Here is a 19,023-nt window from a genome sequence, read left to right as displayed (position 1 = left end):
CGGCGGGGAGGTCAGGGGTAGGCAAGGCATGCGCAGGGTAATTTGTGCAATGCAATATATGGGGGTTAAAGTTTAGTCCCTAGGAAACAAACACCCTCGCGGTAGAGATATTTCTTTAATAATACTCAAAGGTGCTCCGTATCATCAGTCACGTAGGAGAACCACTGCTAGATTTCCCATGAAAACATACACCGATACATGTAACCAAGTTCCAACTTTCCAAGGGAGGGTGAAAAACAAATGCCCGCACATAATAAAATGTCTAGGAGGATGATAGATGACCGTCGAATTAAGCTTACAACGCTACTATTACTTGGGATGTCACTTGATCGAGAAATAAGCATATTTCCTCAGCCTTCAAAATCATGACGCATGCGAATTTCTCCAAAAGTTCCATGAGCTAAGCATCACCAGCTGCTTAGCACGGTGCTCGCATCTATGACTAACTATTCTTTAAATAAATGGTATGTACATTGACAATGGGACACTTATCGTAACTTTTTTAATCTCACGGTATGAGTAGAGTATGTGAGTGTGAAGGATGGGTGTGAAACAAATGATAGCCGAATATCCAATACATTATGGAAGAAATCTACATAACCCCCAACATATTAAGACTCGATCACATCACCACCTCAACCACCACCTCAACTACAAAACTGGATGTTTAACACTCAATATTTGCAAAACCGTTTAAATAAACTCCTATAGTGGTTTTGCTATGATGGCACGCTGAGATGGATTGAGATGATGATGTGGATCGGCTGACAGTTGGACCTTGCTCGTGAGTGGCACAACAATTTATTTTCATGAATTCTAAAATATTTTTTATTTCTATGGGACCCACATGACTCACCAGTTCTAGGAAAAATCATGCTACCTCTTTTTTCTTATCCTCCGCAAGCGGCGCCGCTGGTGGTCGGCCCCTCCGTTCTTCTCCGCCACGAGCCCACAACTAGCAGCTAGGTCCCATGCTTCACCCTCTCCTAACAACGAGGTCTGACACCCTCACAAGGTTACACCCGCCATCGATGTAAACCAAGAGCAAAGTCCTCAGATTTGTCACAGAGGTCGCCGCCGTGGACAGCGGCTGGAGCATCTCTGCCGCTCCCATGCAATAACATCATTGGCGCTTGCCACCATTGAATAGCACAATCAAGTTCCAAAATCAGTCAAATTAATTCGGTCTCTGGAGGTAGCCGACTAGTGGAGGCATCTGTGTGGGCATCGCACTGCTGCCCAAGCCAATGCTCGTTGCCACTGATAGCACAATACTACCAATTTTACTATCCCGTCTTCCAATTTAGCATGCGTGAACTTAGATTTCGTCTACCTGTGCTTCAAAATTATCCACTTTTGCTTCAATTTGACCGCCTCTGCTTCGATTTTGCTAGCCCGTGCTTTGATTTGGCTCGGGGAAAGGTTGATTTCTTCCGGTTGTGCTCCGATTTGATATGCACTCGCTTCAATTTTGTGAGACGCTCGCCCTCCGTGGCCGCTGCCTATGCGCCGTCGCCTTCCCCTTGCGCCCAGACCCCGTCTCTTGCTCGCCAGAAGCCATGCACGCGCGTCCAAGGAAGCCGTGGTGTTCGAAAAAGGTAGCTGGTCCACGTCAACATCTTAATCAAGTCAGCATGCCGGCGTGGCAAAACCACCTTACGGGTTTTCCCATGCATTAGACACACCTGTCTCTACGAGAGGGCAAGACGCGGCATCAAAATTCAAACCTCGCGGGCGCGCCGCGTGGGCCCCGCTACCCAATCCCAGGTGTCTTCCACACGGATTAATTAACCACCCCCGTTTACCTGTAACCACCGCGGCGCCACCTGCCCCCCGGAGCCCAAACGCGTCCAGCTCATCACGCCCTCCCCGTTTCCGGAAACCGAAGGCCCACCGGTCACTCGCCGTCCCCACCAGCACCCCGCGCCCGAGGGCAGCGCCGTCATTTCGCCACCCACCAGGGGGTCCCGTCGTCCCCGCAGTTTAAAGAGGCCAGCGCTCTTCACACGCCGTGGTTGAGGCCTAATCACTCTCGCCTCCGCTCACAGGGTGCCTCTCGCCTCTGCTTCCTCTCCCCCAGGCGGGGGGAAGAGAAGACCACCTGCTCGACCGATATCCTCTCCTCCAGTCCTCCTCGGTATGCTCTCCCAGCCCTTCTCCCAGTTCTTCTTTCCTCCCGGCATGCGTTGCGGTCAGGGTGCGCTCGGTGTTTCGCTCCTGGCAAGGAACAGTGATTTCTGTCCTTATTTTCCCCCCCATGTTTCCTGAAAGGAGATGAGTTCCGTGCTGAGTGTTTCGCATGTGTCCCTGGGACTGTACGTTCCATCCGCAATTTCTGTTCTATTTTTCAAAAAATAAAAATTCAAACTTCCACATGTGCCATGCAGTACTGTCGCTTGTTGTTCACTCCACTCTATGGTGGCCAGGAGGAAAAAAAAGGCATGATGATTTCAGGCTCTTGTGCGCAAGCGTTGTTTCTAGATTCATCTTGCTGATTCTGCCTGAAGCCTAAAAATTCTATATAAAACAACTCCCCGGTTTAATCTAGATTGACCTCTTGAATCCCCATCGCTTTCACCTGACCATAAAAGTAGTTGGTTCATTGATTACCTCGAGCTTTCGTAATCTGTTCATGAGGAAAATCTGCTTCGACTTACTCAGATGTCGCCAACAAATCCTCTCTAGTCTCTCTCTGAAGCTGCTAGACTCAAGTGTAGCGGTTCCTGGTGCGTGCAGCCTGGCCTGTTGCATGATGGGCAGATGGGGGACTTGGGATATCAGAAAGATAGGGGGCAATTTTAATTTTGTTTTTTTAAGATCCTTCATGATATTTTTGCCAGGTTCGTTCTAGAGCATGCGTGCACATGGTGATCATCTTAGCTGGTGCATGTTCCTAGTCACAGCTGTTCGGATTAGGAGACCTGCAACTAGTTTTAGATGTTTATCTGACTGATATTAGATCTTTTTTATTGTATGGAATAACTTTCCTACAAAAAATATGTAACTTGTACTGACGACTGCCCTTTTGGATCCATTGTGTGTGCAAGCTCCACTGACTTCTCTGGATATTACATGAATTCCTTGCAAGTTTATATTTGCTTCTTCTAGCTGTGTTCTTTAAGTATCATCTTCATATGCACGACAAAATTATCTTCAAGAAATGAATAAAAAATACAATTCCAGAGAGCCATGATCAGAATGAGATCAGAAATTATTCCTACTGTGATCCCCCCTTGGCCCCTCCTCACCCGATGCCTGCATGTGTCCACCTAGATGTAAGCTGGGGGCCATGTTACGTGGATCACAAACAATTATTTTTTACACTAAATTGACTAGTCTAATTTATCACTCAATTATTGGTGGATATAGGTTGACAATAGCTGAAGAGCTTTTGGTACTGCTAGTTTCAGCTTGAGCCCTGAACTTCTGTTCCCTGTGGGGACAGAACAAATTTGCTGTCAATTATCTTGTGTGTGCTAGTTTATTCGAGTTCATTGAATTAGGTTCTCGCTCTTACCTAACTAGGGAGAGGTAGTTGCTACATCTTTTGCTCTGTGGTATGTGATAACCAAGTCATATCCATTTCTGTTCCATGAAGGAGTTTCCCAACTAATATTCGAACCTGAAAGATTTGATAAACTTCATCTCCATCAGTCCATCCCAAACATGTGGGATATGCAGTCTATGACAGATTACATGTTTGTCTAACTGATTTTTGCATAGCAGCTAAATGGGTACAATAAGCACCAAATTGTCAAAATTCATTAGTGTATAGCTGTCACATCTGTCATACAATTATGTACTTGTGTTCTTTCACACTTCAAAAACTTCAATGAGGTATTTTTGTACCCCATCAGTCATCATAGTGATTTTTTCCCCTTTGCTCCTCAATTCCACCTTAGGTTGCTGATGTTAATCAGTATTCTGGTCCTGGATTTTCTGAAAAAATCATTCCTGAATGCTGATTGATTTGCTGATAAAATCATAATTGATGAAGGATATGACCTTTCCCATCTTTTTGCTAACCAAGCAATGTTCCGGTCCCTGCATTTTTTGAGGTTGAGATGCTGAGTCCTTTTCATGACCCTCTGTACTATATGCAAATGGTACTTCTCTATAGGCAGGCAGCGCAGGACCTGCTTTTCCACATATGATCGCAAGTTGATCTATCACAGATTAACCTACCATACTATGCATTGCTTTTCTGTATTCAGTGTTTTTCTTTATATTTGAGATTCCTGCGGATGTTACTGCCAGTCATTTCTTGTTTACTGCCTCCAATATTCTAAAAGTTCTCTAGTCGTGGCATTGAAAGATTATCTGTTTCCTAAACTTTACTCATTCAATAATAACAATTCTAAGACTAGTCCACGTGCAGTTTCATATTCTCATTTATGCTCTCTGTCAATCATGACCAGGTCTACTTAGAGGAGTTTTTCTTTTTGTTGAGAATGAAGCGCATGCAAAGAATGCCAACGAGGAAGTCCCATTCATGGTGGTGGGACAGCCATATTAGCCCCAAGAACTCCAAATGGCTAGCTGAGAATTTGGAAGGTAACAATTCTGTTGTTTATTGAATGGCAATATGTACAAGGCACTTATGTTGCTTTCCAGGCAGAGCAGTATGCAGTGACTTGTTCAATGTTCAGGTATCCTGTATATGTTTTATCCTGCAATATAATTTTCCTGACATTTTTTTTTCTGAACAAATAGAGATGGATAAACAAGTTAAAGAGATGCTGAAGCTCATAGAGGATGAAGGTGATTCTTTTGCAAAGAAGGCTGAGATGTATTACCAGAGACGGCCTGTGCTTGTAACCCATGTCGAGAACTTCTATCGCATGTACCGTGCTCTTGCTGAGCGTTATGACAACGTGACTGGGGAATTGCGCAAGAATCTTCCATCATCGCTGCAGTCTCAAGGCTCTGGTATATCTGAAACTGATTCGGAGACACAATCTACTTCACCATCTCCAGAGCCCAACATGGAACAGAAGACACCAAAGCAGAAGCACAAAACAAGAGCAGCTGGCTTTGATGTGTTCCTTGGTTCTGGTGGAAGCTCAGACATTTCCAAGAAGGGGAGTGATGGATCATCTTCTTCTTCTTCAGATTCCGATTCAGAGGTTGATGAACCAAGTGAAGAAAATGGCAATGGATTTTCTTATATAATGAATGGACGGGTTAGCGAGCTAGAAGAGGAGCTTCAGGAAGCAAGGCAACAAATTGAGGCACTTGAGGAGAAGAACAGGCACTGCCAATGTGAAAAACTTGAGGTGAGTCTCAAACAAGTTAGCAGTGAAAAGGAAGATTTGGTAGCTACAGTTCTGGAAAACAAGAATGAGATTGAGGGTCTAAAAGGAGACCTAGCAAAAGTTACAGGAGAGAAATTGCAGCTTGAGGCCCAGGTAAAGGAGCTTGAACAAGCATCTCATAGCTTAGATGAATCTTCTGCAGAGATAATGAAGTTACAAGAAATAATCAAGGATCTGCAAGCAAGATTGGAAAATGATGCAAATGAGAAGGGTGTACTCGAGGAACGTGCCATGGAGTTTGAGCAAGTTCGTAGGCAGTTGGAGGATTCAAGGACTGAGGTCATGGAGCTACAGGCTACAATCAAGAACCTGAAAGATGGCTTAGGGAAAAGCCTGCAAGAGAAAGCACTGCTTCAGGACCGTGTGAAGGATCTGGAACAGGCAACTAGTGACTTAAATGACTCTGTTGCTTCTCTCGTGGGCAAGTTGACAGCCACAGAGGAACAGCTTAAACAACTTCATGCTGAGAAGGAAGAAGCTTCCCTCAAGAGTGAGGAACAAATATCTGAACTGAATGAAACCATTGCCGATCTTAAGAAGAAGCTTGAGCTACTGTCCTCAGAGAAATCTGCAGTTGAAAACAAAGTGTCCATTCTGCTGATTGATGTCACTACTCGTGATGAAAAGCTGAAGGAGATGGACAGCCACTTGCATCAGCTGCACCTGGAGCATGTCAAGCTGCTCGAAGTAGCAGATGCTGCACGGAAGACTGTGTCTGACCTGCGTGCGCGGGTGTGCGAGCTGGAGGAAGAGGTTGAGAAGCAGAAGCTTCTGATATCCGACAGCGCAGAGGGGAAGCGGGAGGCCATCAGGCAGCTGTGCTTCTCGCTTGATCACTACCGCCATGGGTACCAGCAGCTCCGGCAGCTCCTACAGGGCCACAAGAGGCCCATGGTGATGGCAACTTGAGCGAGTAGCTTGCGCCTCGCGGGATCCTTGTTCCCTGATGTTAAAATCGATATCTTGGTGTAATGTGATTTGTCGATGTAATTTGTGCAACTCCTTTCCCCCTTCCCCTTCTTCCTATATAATTTGAGCGAAATTTGGCTATGCAGTTACTTGAGCTATTGAGATACTCGTACTATGTGGCGTGTAATGTAATGAGCTATTCAGCTATGCGTAGTTTGCTTTGCTGTTACATCGACTCATCAGTCTATACTGTCTGTGTGTAAGGGGCTGTTTGGATACACCTCGTTAAATTTTAGCACCTGTCATATCGGATGTTTGGATACTAATTAGGAGTATTAAACAGAGTCTAATTACAAAACTAATTGCATAGATGGAGTCTAATTTGCGAGATGAATCTATTAAGCCTAATTAGTCCATGATTTGACAATGTGGTGCTACAGTAATCATTTGCTAATGATGGATTAATTAGCCTTAATAGATTTGTCTTGCGAATTAGATTCCATCTGTGCAATTAGTTTTGTAATTAGCTCATGTTTAATCCTTCTAATTAGCATCCGAACATTCGATGTGACCCTACTAAAGTTTAGCATCTCGTATCAAACATCCCCTAAGTTAATTGTGTCCCGTCCTATGAACTTGTATAGTGCTTGATTTTTTTCTCTCTCTCAAGGAAATGGAAAAGTATAGAATTCAGAAAACAGACTCGTGATCCGATTAGTCCATTAGCCGCAAATCAACATCTCTGAGGAGAGCATCCGACATGACTAATACTATTTGCATCCCACAGATTACTCCATTAGGTGCAAAATGCAAATCAACATCAATGAATTCAGAAAAAAGCAGGAAGTCATCTATTCAGCCACAGTTTCCGCACTATTCGATCATCAGCGATGAGGAGGCGGAACGAAAACCTCGGCAAGTCCAAAATAACTCCAGAAGCAAAATCGAGTGGCAATTGCAAAGGCTCTTACGCAGACGAGGCAGGCGTGCCCGAGGAAGCCGAAGCCTGCCGAGCCCGCGCCGCCACCACCGCCTCCATCGCGGCTTGCTGACCCCGCGCCACCGCAGGGACCCCGTCGGGGCGACCGGAGCACCAACACGCCCGATGGCTCAAGATGTCGTGGAGGAGATACCTCCTCGTCTCGTCGCAGTTCGGGCAGTACAAGCTGTAGTGGCTCGTCGGCGAAGGCGTGGGGGCCCAGCCCCGGTGGCGAGACATGATTCCGGCGAGGCGGTGGGGCGGGCTGGCTTGCGGGAGGTCGCGGTGGCGGAGTTGCGCGTATGGGTTCTAGAACAAGGAACTGGAAGGAAGAAAGGTGGTTTGTTAGTGACGAGGAACGCCGAGAGGCGGTTATTTATTGGGTCCCACCAGGGTTCAACGGCCGCCGGCTTTCTTCTCTCTTCTCAGAGTTCCTGCAATTCGAGTTCCTGCTGGCTGGCATCCCTCACCCAAAGTTTTCCAAATGGGCCAGGCCCACTGGGCGGCCCGAGGCCCGGCACTAAAAAACTCAGCACGAACACGGGCCCGGCACGAGGGAAATAGTGCTCGGGCCGGCCCAGCACGATGATAGTGCCGGGCCTTGGCCGCATTCCCGGCACACTGGGCCAGCACGAGCCCGGCACAATTTTTGGGCCGGCCCGATGCTGGCCCGACACCCCCACGCCCCTCGCCTCCCGACCGTTGATCTCCGGCATCCCGTCGCCTCCCGACCGTTGGATCGAGCCGTTGGGGAGGGGGTATATAACCCCGCCGGCGCGTCGCCCCGCTCGGCCGCAAACCCTACCTCATTTCCTTCCCCTCCCCGCCGCTCTCTCGCTCTGGATCTGGATCTTGCTCTCCTCTCGGCTCTCGCTCTCCTCTGGCTCTCCGCCTCCCGCACGCCTTGCCAGCTCGCCGGTCGCCGCCTCTGGCTCTCCTCCTCTCCGCCTCCGCTCTCTCGTCTCCTCCCTCGTCGGCGACCGCTGGCCCCCCTCGCCTCCCGACCGTTGTGGTGTTGTCTGTTGGTGTTCTACTGATTCGTTCTTGTTTCATCTTCTTCCTCCCCCAACCCCCTCCTCCTCTCGCCTCCTCCCTCTCCGGCAACCGAAGGCCGGCATCGGCCGCCTACCGGCGCCGCTAGCCCCCCTCGCCTCCCGACCGTTGTCTGTTGGTGTTCTTCTACTGATTCGTTGGTGTTCTTCTTCCCCCAACCCCCGCCTCCTCTCGCTCCTCCCTGGCTCCGGTGTTCAGATCCGTTGTTAGTTCACCTAGCCGTGCGCTCTGGTGATCCGGATTCGTTGGTAAGCCGTTGCGTTGTTGTCTTCTTCCCCCACCTCTCGCTCTCGCCCACTCCTCTATCCACTGTCCTATTGCCTCCTCTCGCTCCTCCCTGGCTCTGTGCTCCAGATCCGTTGTTCGTTGACCATCGCCGTGCGCTCTGGTGCTCCGGATTCGTTGGTAAGCCGTTGCGTTGTTGTCTGCTGGTGTTCTTCTACTAATTTGTTGGTGTTCTTCTCCTGACTCATTCTTATTTTGTGTTCGAGGTTGATCCGTTGAGGGACCAGAGCGTCGGCGATGGACGGCGGCAACGATTTCCAGGAGCACACCATCAACGACGAGCTTCGGATGATGGGCCAGCGAGGTGATGATGAGAGTGACATGGAGGCAGAGCGGGACGAGCTCTTCGGTCGTAGCGCTGTCGATCCAATCGACATAGCTGCGACTGAAGCACCACCTGTTGGTCAAGAAGCACCTGATGCTGATCCAGACATGGTGAGCAGTGGCACCAAGAGGTCCCGTTCCACCACCTCTGAGTGCTGGAAGGACTTTGAAAAGATCTTCAAGGACATCAATGGGAAGAAGGTAAGGGTCTCTGCCAAGTGTAATCATTGTGGCATTATATATGCTGCAAGATCTTCCATTGGCACTGGCCATCTCAACAGGCATGTTGAGAAATGCCCAAACAGGAGGGCTAAGGTTCGTAATTCCCAGTCTCTGATCCATTTCAACCCTGACGGTTCTGTCCGTCAATGGGATTACTCTGCTGAGGTAGCTCGTACTCAATTATGTCGTTTGATTGCTAGACTAGATCTTCCTCTGTGTTTCAGTGCATCTCCTGCTTTTGAAGAGTATATTAAACTTGCTCATAATCATAGGTTTTCTGCTGTTTCTACGCAATCAACTACTAGAGATATGTGCAAGTACTTTACTGATTGTCGTGCTAAGCTTATTGAATCATTTGTTGCCGTTTCATCTGTGTCTATCACTTCTGATATCTGGTCTGGTAATGCTAAGGAAGATTACCTTAGTGTGGTTGCTCATTATGTTAATGCTGATTGGCAATTAGAGAAGAGGTTAATTGGTTTAAGGCTTATTGATGAATCTCACTCTGGCCAGAACATTTCTGACCGTGCGACTAGTGTGCTAGAGGAGTATGGTTTGATTTCAAAGGTGTTTTCTGTTACTTTGGATAATGCCTCTGCTAATACTACTGCTATGGAGAAACTTAGTCCTAAATTAGCTGCTTATGTTGGATCATTGTTCTTACATCAGCGTTGTGCTTGTCATATCATCAATCTCATGGTTAAATCTGCCATTAGTCTAATTGAGCCATATCTAGATGCATTTAGATCTGCAATATCTTTCATCAATGCTTCTAACCAGCGCATTGCTGCATTTAAGAGATTTTGTTTAGCTGTGAATGTTCGTCCTAGAAAGTTTGGTTTGGACATGGAAGTCAGGTGGAACTCCACTTATCTCATGCTCAAGCATTTGCTCCCTTACAGACAGACATTTAATGTTTTCATTGAGACTAACTATCCTAGGGGTGAAAGAGATCCTTTACTGTTGACAGAAGATCATTGGACTATTGCACAGAGTATGCTATCCTTCTTTGAACTCTTTTATAATTGTACTGTTGCACTATCTGGTGTTTATTATCCTTCCTCTCCACTTATGTTGCATCAGCTCATTTTGATTGCTAAGCATCTTAGACATTATGAAAATGATGAATTGCTTAGGCATGTTGTTGTTCCTATGAAAGATTACTATCTTAAGTACTGGAGAGACATTCCTATGCTTTATTCTGTTGCATTCATATTGGACCCTAGAGCTAAATTGAAAGGTTTTCAAAATGTGCTCAGGTTGTTATCTAGTCTTACTGGTACTGATTATTCTGCTTACTTCACTGATGTTAGAGCTGAACTGTCTACTGCATTTAAACTGTATGATGACAAGTTTGGTGCAGTAAAATTGCAAACTCCTCCACCTCCATCCACTTCTGGTAAGAAAACTAGTGCTTGGGATGATATTTTTTCCACTAGTTCAGATTCTGGTGTATCTGCCTTTGGAATTCATGATCTCCCTGGTACTTCTTTCTCCACCCCTCCTCCCTCTTTGCCTCTTGCTTTGTCTAGAAGGTCATCTGCAAGTGCTTTGCTGCAAGCACTACTGCAACTGCAAGTGGTATGGGTATTGGCAATGAACTCTCTACCTACTTGGACAGTGACACTGTCACCCATTTTGATGATAACTTCAGCATCTTATCTTGGTGGCATGAGCATAAAAGAACTTATCCTGTTCTGTCCATCTTAGCTAGAGATGTTCTTTCTGTTCCTGTTTCCACAGTTTCATCAGAATCTGTTTTCAGCACTACTGGCAGGATCATTGAGGAGAGGCGGCGTCGATTGAAACCGGAGACGGTCGAGATGCTTTCTTGCGTCAAGGATTGGGAGGCTGCAGAAGCAAGACTTCAGAACTTAATAGAGGATGAAGAACTTGAGGAGAGTTTTGCTAATTTGTACCTAGATGTCGCTGAGAATTCAGAAGTGTAACACTGGCCTGTAATAACTTAAGTTTTAGAACTATTATTTGATTGAGCTGGGCTGTACTCTTTTTTCCTATCCAGGGTTTTTTCTCACGAGGTGTGAGTTTTACCTGGATAGGTTTTTAATGAGGCAGCCATTGCACCAGCTCAAACTTATAATTTATAATCTCTTGTCTCTCTGTGATGTTGATCTGTGATGTGTTGATTTGTGATTTGTGAAGTTTGATAAGATGATTTTATTCTGTTGAAGTTAAAATCTGATGTTCTTTTATAGATAAATGACTTGTGTATGTTGTGTTAATGAGTATGAGTGGTCATTGAGACTTAGTGCCTGGCCCGGCACTAGCACGCTAGTGCCTGCCGTGCCACCGTGCCGGCCCGGCCCTAAAAAAAGGCCGTAGTGCCGGGCCTGGGCTGCCTGTTCGGCACGACGGCACGACACGGCACGGCACGATTGAGGGGTCGGGCCATTTTGTGCCGGGCCATTTCGTGCCAGGCCTTTTCGTGCTAGGGCCGGGCAGCCCATATGAAAATCTATACCCTCACCTAGCCACCTTCTTGTCACCCACGCCAGCAATGGCCGCGCTGCCCGTGGTGGGCCGTGGGGTGCCTACGATGGATGCCATCGTCGTCATATCATAGGCACCACGGGCCCATGACAAAACACCCTCCTCCTGTATGTAATCTTTGCTTGCACAATAGAGTTCTTTTTTCGAATCAATTAGGTGGTATTGTTTCATTACATTCGCCGTTTAAAGTTTAGAAGGGAGTTCTAGGATCAACGTCCTTTGAGCCATTGATGGTGGTTTGCAGCCTTATTTTCATTAGCTTAAGAAGCTACTCATGCAATTTAGGAAAAATTCCCTATACTTTTAATTTGTATTGGAGATCGGATGGCTCCATGAGAACACTTTTAGTATTCTACCTCCTTTTATAATCCTGTGATTTAAAAAAAATAAAAAATGTTATAAAAACCTCATCCAGGCCGGCGTCACTCTTTTGATTACGCCGCGGTGCAGGCTGGTGTAGCATCCAGACCGGCATGAGCCTTCTCCCTCATTCTGTCTTCCCTTCTCCTCCCAAATATGACCATTTGGGGTGGGAAAAGATGGGCGAAATCAATCCCAGATCTTCAAGAACGGTCCTTTGTTGGCTACCCTTGGTGGCAGCTGGCGAGAGATGCACACCTTCGACCTCCCATGCTCACGCCATATCTTATCTTTTGTTTACCATCTTGATCACCTCATTACAAGGGAGGAGCACATCGTACTAATGTCACATTATCTTTTATCTCTTGAGTTTTCCTTGACTTCTAAGGTTGTGATGTCCGTCCCAACTTATCCCTTTGTTTCTGCGACCTTCAAAGGTCTCCCGATCACACGTTATCCCCTCTTGCAAAAAAAAAAATGAAAATAGAGTAATATAATCACAATGCAATACACAGGCGCACAGGCGCACAGGGCACAGCTGGCTGCTTCTGCTGATCACGACCCTCGCCGGTGGATCAGTCCGACTCCAGTTCGATCTCCAACATCTTTTATGTGCTTTGAGTTTTTTTTTTGGTAGAAACCCAAAATTTATCTAGTTTGTCAATCTATCCCGTTGACAATTTTATACACATAAGAAAAATCGTTATGATGTCGGTCAGTTCCTCCCAAAATAGTCCAGATGTAAGGATCAGAAAATCGCTTTCTCTGGGAATAATGTACAATGTAGTTGGAAAACGCATTATTTCACTGAAGAAATCTGCTCAACTGTTGTTGGTCACCCAAGCATTCTTGTTTACAGTCTAAGTGACAGTATTACACTATGGTAACTGCACAAGTCAATGGATAATGCTCAATTAAAAGCAACCCGATTGGGCCTTTCTATGGACTTCATCTATCCAGTGTACTGCATGTTGCAGTTGCCAGGCACTGTAACCTTATGCTACTGTATGTCTGTATAGAAAGATCGATATATATTTGACCTCTCAAAGAAAGAGTACATATTTGGGGCACATCAAACATTGTCTAGCCAACGCCCAGGCATATTTTTTAGCATCATAGCACCTATTTCGAGTTGTGAATTTGTGACTATGCATGCTACACCTTTTTAGAAAGAATTTGGACCCGAATCAAAGTATTACAAAAATTCAAATATTGCATAGGAGTTCAACGTCCAAATATTTAGTTACACAATATCTACTTAGAAACTATACATATATTAGAGATCACTATAGCTCTAATACAATTTATTACCCGCAAAATAACACTGATACAGTTAAGTATAAATCTATGTGAAAAGGACTCCTCGGCCTTGATGTAAGTGTGGGAATTGAATGGACCGCCTGAAGTTTTTGTGGGCTGCAGGCCATCCCCAGCAGGCCGCGCGCGCACTGCCTGATGGGCTGGTAATAGTTTTGGGCCATGAATTAAAACCGCCCGTCAATCGTGCCCAGATCACAAAATGGCCCAAGTCGCACGCAGTTGGGAGCTCTCTCCGAAAATCAGCTATTTTAGTAGTTGTTTTGTTTTGCCAGTTTCTCTGGGCCGCATTCCAATCCGGGCCACGTGCGCCCACGTGCGCCCAGTTATTTCTGGCTCTTTCCGAAGAGTCTGTCTCGGTCCCTGACCCGTCCATGCCGTGCGCCGCCATGCTTTCCTCCATGATTTGCTCTCCGACCTGGTCACGGTCAGTGTTTTTTGCGTCTCAAGGAAAAGATTTGCCAAGTGATCACAACTAAGCACGAGCTAATGCTCACCCGGTCACCCTACAACACGGTGCCCGTTCAGCGCAAGCAGGCAGACAGCACATCTACTAAATTACAAATTATAATCATCGGGATTCATGAGCAGCCGTATCTGATGATCGATCGGATTTTTTTATAGTACCGTAGGGATCAGGAGCTCTGAAGGGCATCACATGCCGACCGTGCGTCCCTGCGTCCTCTTCCTCTGCAACTTTTTGCTCGGTTACACGTTTCAGGCGTCATTTCTTGCCCATCCAAGGTATTGGCAAAACTCTCACCCTTGGAAGAGGATTTACTTTAACCATGGCTAACTCTCCATCATTCATGCCTGTCTAACGTTTTCTTATTACTCTCCCATCCCTTCCTGCAGTTCATCCTTCAGTTTGGATGAGTGCTGGTGCTCCTGTCCTATATAAAGGTTTGCACGTTTGTTCTTGGTTCCCAGTGATCTTCTGAGTTCTCTCACAGAGATTGTGGAGTTTTGCAAGCTTTTGCTTCTGTTTTCTGTCAACTCCATGCACAGAAGCTTTGAGAACGATAGTTTTTTTTTTCACAAGGTACCGTATCTACCTAGAATTAAATCCTACTAATGGTATCTCGTTTTACCCATTCATTCATTTCGTACAATTCCACGGCAACAATTCAATGCAGGCTGTTTTCACACACACCTCATCCCCTGCAGGCTCTTGTCCTGCCATCTTTTGCAACATCTTCTTATCTTTTTTTCCTGTGAAAACTAAAAAATGCAATCTTGACCACAAACAACAAGTCCACACACCACGTGGCTGGCGACACCATGTGCCAATAGTTTATTCCCTGCCCATTTCTATATCCATCCCTCCTCATTTCCATTTCTCCTCTGGCCTACCATCCAATCCAAGAACGCTGCGGCTGCGGTTACACTACTCAAGTGTGAACAAAAAGGTCGATGCTTTCTCCTTCCTCTCGCTTCCCTTTTTTGCTCCGTTAAAAGCAACAGTAGCAGATCTTGGATTCTGCAGGTGCGGCAGTAACGCACGCAGGAGCAGGAGTAGGTGGGCATCAACCATAGCCCCTCGTGGTGCCCTGCATGTTTCACAGCTCTCCACGCGTTTGCTTCAAGCATTGACCGGGGAACGAATGCAGCTGCCGGTTCTTGACGCCTTCTCTTCTTCTTCCCATGGCCTGTCTGTCTCTGCAGGAGCTGGCGTTCTGAGCGCGCGGGTGCGTGTGGTGGCCGTGGGCGGCGGCGGAGATCTTGGGCGCGCGCGGGATCCTAGGTTCTGACTCTGAAGGCGCCGCCTTCCTGTGTTTTTATCCCTCAGGTGAGATTGGGCTGTGCTCTCATGCTGCTTGCTTATGCAGAATCTGGTATGTTTCTTTTCAGTTTGTGTGTCTCGGTTTCTTGATCCATTCTTTTTTTTTTCTCTCGAACACTTCTTGATGCATTCGGTTAAGTTTAGAGATGGTTTTCCTTTCCTAGCAAGATCTTGCAGCATTTCTGAAGGTTTGGTTGATTGGTTATCCTTTGATCTGGTCTTGTTTGGCTTAGTGGCCACCTCCGTTTCTTTCTGGATGCTGCTTTACCACCGTAATCTGGCCATTCTTTTGTGAAACAGTAGGATGATCAAAGAAAGGATGTTTCGACATTGAGTTTTTACTGCTTATGTTGACTGAATCCATTCATTACCCTGATGAACTGACCTGATGTATCATTCATTCCTCCGATCCTGGATGTCTGGTGTTTGAGATTGAGCCATTTGTTTCTCTGAGTCATACTCATATACCATTGGTTCCTTAGTTTTATTAAGAATAGACTGGAGCTAATTGCATGTACATTTGTTTTGAATTGGAAAACATTTTATTATCCAGCCGACAAGGGCTAGGTACCTTCCAATCAGTAGATACACTGATATCTTGATTTGGACTACCTCAAATAAGAGGCTGCTGACAGCCTGACACTGTTGTCAACTGCATGCTGATGCCACACTATTGCAGTGATCTAGTCTATATTACTTCAGGTTGAGTTTATCTTAAATGTTTTCATTGTCGGAGAACCATGATCCTGTATACTGTATTCATTTTTGCGGTATTAATCATTCAGCTGTCATATTTGTGACTGCTATAGTTATTGTTCCTGATGATGCACGCCTTCAGTTTTCAGATAGTGCTTCAATCTGATACAACTTCTAGCTTCCCAGAAAGTTTTGTGAGTATGAAGCCACCTTTGGAGAGGAACCCTACCAAGAAGCGCCATTCGTGGTGGTGGGACAGTCACATTAGCCCCAAGAACTCGAAATGGCTTGCAGAAAATCTCGAAGGTATGGAAATTTTGTCATAGGCTCTTCTCAGTACTTGGGTAACATTCATACATTTCAATACATGTAAAGGTACAGTACCATTTTCTAATAGTCTATGCACGTAGATTGCCATAAATGAATAATAAAGCAAAGGAAGTGCAATATCTAAACTTTCCATAGTACTCCGATTCTCTGTATAAGTGCATACCGTATCTTCCATACAGTAGCGTCGTCTTATTATTCAACTGAACAGATGACCAAGAATGGGTAGTTACCTAAATGATGCACTACTAGATACCTTTTGTTCCTACTAGTTGCTGATCAGTTCATATGGTATAAGTGTAATAGACTTTTAGTGTTCCTGAGTCCTGACGATATGATTAAGGAAGTATGTACACATTTCATTTTAACCAAAAAAAACACATTTCATTTTAACCAAAAAAATTACAGAAAAAATGAAAGTTATGATGTTAATGTTTTTCTAAACATTTACTGATGTTCTAGTGTTCTTTTATTTGAGCATTTGCATAACTTCCCACTGTACAGTAAATGAGCAAAGGATTCCACCTAGGGTGTTTGAGATTTTGTCTAGGCTTCTAGCTAATGTTATTCTGCATGTTGCCTCTGTTTCTTTATGTTTATCAACTTTTCCCTGAACTGAAACATGCAGAAATGGATAAGCAAGTGAAGGAAATGCTCCAGCTGATTGAGGAGGATGGCGACTCCTTTGCAAAGAAAGCACAGATGTACTACCAGAAGCGTCCAATGCTCATCACTCATGTCGAGAATTTCTACCGGATGTACCGTGCTCTAGCTGAGCGCTACGACAATGTCACTGGTGAATTGCGCAAGAATATCCCAACAAGGCTGCAGTCGACAGGATCTTTAGCCAGTTCAGAGTGTGGTTCTGAGTTCCAGAGGTCACCCTCACCATCTCCTGAACCACTACAGAGGTCATGGACAAGGGAGCAGAGTCCTAGAGCTGCCGGCTTTGATTTCTTCCTGAGCAACAAGAACAATGACTCGCCAGCATCAAGGAAGGAACCCGAGGACCTGGCGTCACAGTCAGAGTCTGATGCAAAATCCGAAGATGGCGAGGATGATGGCATTGCCTACACATTGCATCAGAGAGTTCTTGAACTTGAGGACGAGCTCAATATGACAAACCAGAAACTGCGTGACGCAGATGAAAAACTTGAGGTTTTGGAGGAGAAGAGCTTGATGTGCCATTGTGATTATAAAGAGAATGGAAATGCTACTGATCAAACAAAGAAAGTTTCAGACATAGAGGGTTTGTCCAAGGAGAACTCTAATCTGCTGGAACAAAACACGAAGCTGGAAGCTGAAATTATCAAGCTCAAGGAAGAAGTGGATTCAGCAAGAAGGCAATTTGAAGAGGAATTGTCTGAAAGAGAGAGAGAAATCAGCAGGTTAAAGCAAGACCTTGCTGATGCTTCTGAAAAATTGCTGCAAGAGAAGTCCATTAACGGTGCACGGATATCTGATCTCCAAAAATCAATTGAAGACATCAGGTCCAAACTAGAGAGAGTTTCTGAAGAGAAATTACTAGTTGAGAAGCAGGTTAAGGAGCTGGAGGAAGCAAATACTGAAGCTGAAAAGTACAGTCAAGAACTGACTGAAGGTGCTGAAAGGCTTTCAGAGGAGAAGTTTAAGCATGAAGCTGAGATTCTCACAATGCAGCAGAGCATTGAAGATCTGAAGTCCAGAATTGAGAGCCTTGCTCAAGAGAAATCGTTGATGACATCATGGTTCGCAGACTTGGAGCAAGTTGTGGGGCGGGGAAGGAGCATTTTCGCTGAGTAACCGAGTTTAATTGGAAACGTCGGTAACTAGAATTTAGCAAGTTAGCAACATTTTATTTTTTCCATATATATACCATCATGTGAAATTAAGAAGCCCTACCATATGGAAGTCTACTTCCATTGTCCTTGCTGAATTCTTACTTACGACGTGATGGATGGTGGTGATGTACTAGTGACAAATGAGATATTGCACTGAACGTACTCACTCGGCAATAAAATACCCATGGTGTATTTGCACGTTCAGTCCCAACTCATTTGGTTTATGTTGCCACTGTGCTCACCGTGCGTTCAGTCCTATTACTCTCCTGTTCGTATCTTTTTTTGAAAAATATTGTTCATACCTGGCCTTTTGTATTGGCGCCTGTTACGTACGAGGTTTTCTCCTCCTCTTTTTTTTGAATCATGTCATGTTTGAGTTATGTGCACTTTAGTAGTTCGTGGTTTGGAGTATGACAAAATTGGCATGACCTAGGGGGCGTTTGGTTCCCTTGCTTATTTTTAGCACGTGTCACATCGAGTATTTAGATACTACTTAGGAGTATTAAATGTAGACTATTTACAAAACTCATTACATAAGTGGAGGTTAAACGGCGAGACGAATCTATTAAGCCTAATTAATCCATCATCAGCAAATGTTTACTGTAGCAACACATTGTCAAATCATGGACTAATTAGGCTTAATAGATTCGTCTCGCCGTTTAGCCTCCACTTATGTAATGGGTTTTGTAAATAGTCTACGTTTAATACTCCTAATTAGTATCTAAACATTCGATGTGACGGGTGCTAAAAATAAGTCTAAGGAACCAAACCAGGCCCTGCAATGTTTTGAACACTCTTAAATCAAATTCAATTACAGTTATGCTCTTATCCTTTCATCTAATTGCTCCACTCCTTTCATCTAATTGCTCCACTTCATACTTCGCCATTACCTCTTTTTACCTCATGGATGTCACTTATTAACGACCACGGTTTGAGTCTCACCAACTATACGTTATATGTGACGTGACGCCACGACGATTTATAAATCTAACCTTTATCCCATATTAGTTACGATTTCTTCTAAATGGTAATTTTAAAGTTTGAAATATAAGATTTTCAAAAAAATTTTAAATACTAAACATGATGGCCACCTGCATCTTTCAAAAGGAGCACAATTTTTCA

The 19,023-nt window shown here is 45.1% G+C and overlaps 2 protein-coding genes across 6 annotated transcripts; both read left to right on the top strand.

The window, feature by feature from the left end:
* The first annotated feature begins 1,978 nt into the window (after positions 1-1,978).
* LOC117857271 (uncharacterized) lies at positions 1,979-6,453 on the top strand. The gene is made up of 3 exons (XM_034739855.2): positions 1,979-2,137; positions 4,419-4,554; positions 4,714-6,453. The coding sequence occupies exons 2-3, from the start codon at positions 4,452-4,454 to the stop codon at positions 6,222-6,224; spliced, it is 1,614 nt and encodes a 537-aa protein (XP_034595746.1). The 5' UTR covers positions 1,979-2,137; positions 4,419-4,451; the 3' UTR covers positions 6,225-6,453.
* Positions 6,454-14,546: 8,093 nt separating this feature from the next.
* Positions 14,547-18,112, top strand: LOC117858588 (uncharacterized). Of its 5 annotated transcripts, none has more exons than XM_034741681.2 (4): positions 14,547-14,684; positions 14,941-15,064; positions 15,897-16,060; positions 16,710-18,112. In XM_034741681.2, exons 3-4 carry the CDS (start codon positions 15,955-15,957, stop codon positions 17,861-17,863), a joined length of 1,260 nt encoding a protein of 419 aa, XP_034597572.1. In that variant the 5' UTR covers positions 14,547-14,684; positions 14,941-15,064; positions 15,897-15,954; the 3' UTR covers positions 17,864-18,112. The 5 variants fall into 5 exon arrangements, with proteins under 5 accessions (XP_034597572.1, XP_034597570.1, XP_034597571.1 ...); XM_034741679.2 differs by having other exon boundaries at positions 14,609-14,684; positions 14,762-15,064; XM_034741680.1 differs by having other exon boundaries at positions 14,657-14,794.
* Positions 18,113-19,023: the final 911 nt, after the last annotated feature.

This window comes from Setaria viridis, chromosome 5 (genome assembly GCF_005286985.2).
Source record: "Setaria viridis chromosome 5, Setaria_viridis_v4.0, whole genome shotgun sequence".
NCBI lineage: Eukaryota > Viridiplantae > Streptophyta > Magnoliopsida > Poales > Poaceae > Setaria > Setaria viridis.
Note: the sequence above shows the minus strand (reverse complement) of the source record. Positions and strands in the feature narration are given on the sequence as shown.

Coding starts and splice junctions, on each gene's coding strand:
- LOC117857271 (XM_034739855.2), top strand. CDS start 4,452: ATGAAGCGCATGCAAAGAATGCCAACGAGGAAGTCCCATTCATGGTGG. Junction 4,555..4,713: donor GCTAGCTGAGAATTTGGAAG/GTAACAATTCTG, acceptor CTGAACAAATAG/AGATGGATAAACAAGTTAAA.
- LOC117858588 (XM_034741681.2), top strand. CDS start 15,955: ATGAAGCCACCTTTGGAGAGGAACCCTACCAAGAAGCGCCATTCGTGG. Junction 16,061..16,709: donor GCTTGCAGAAAATCTCGAAG/GTATGGAAATTT, acceptor TGAAACATGCAG/AAATGGATAAGCAAGTGAAG.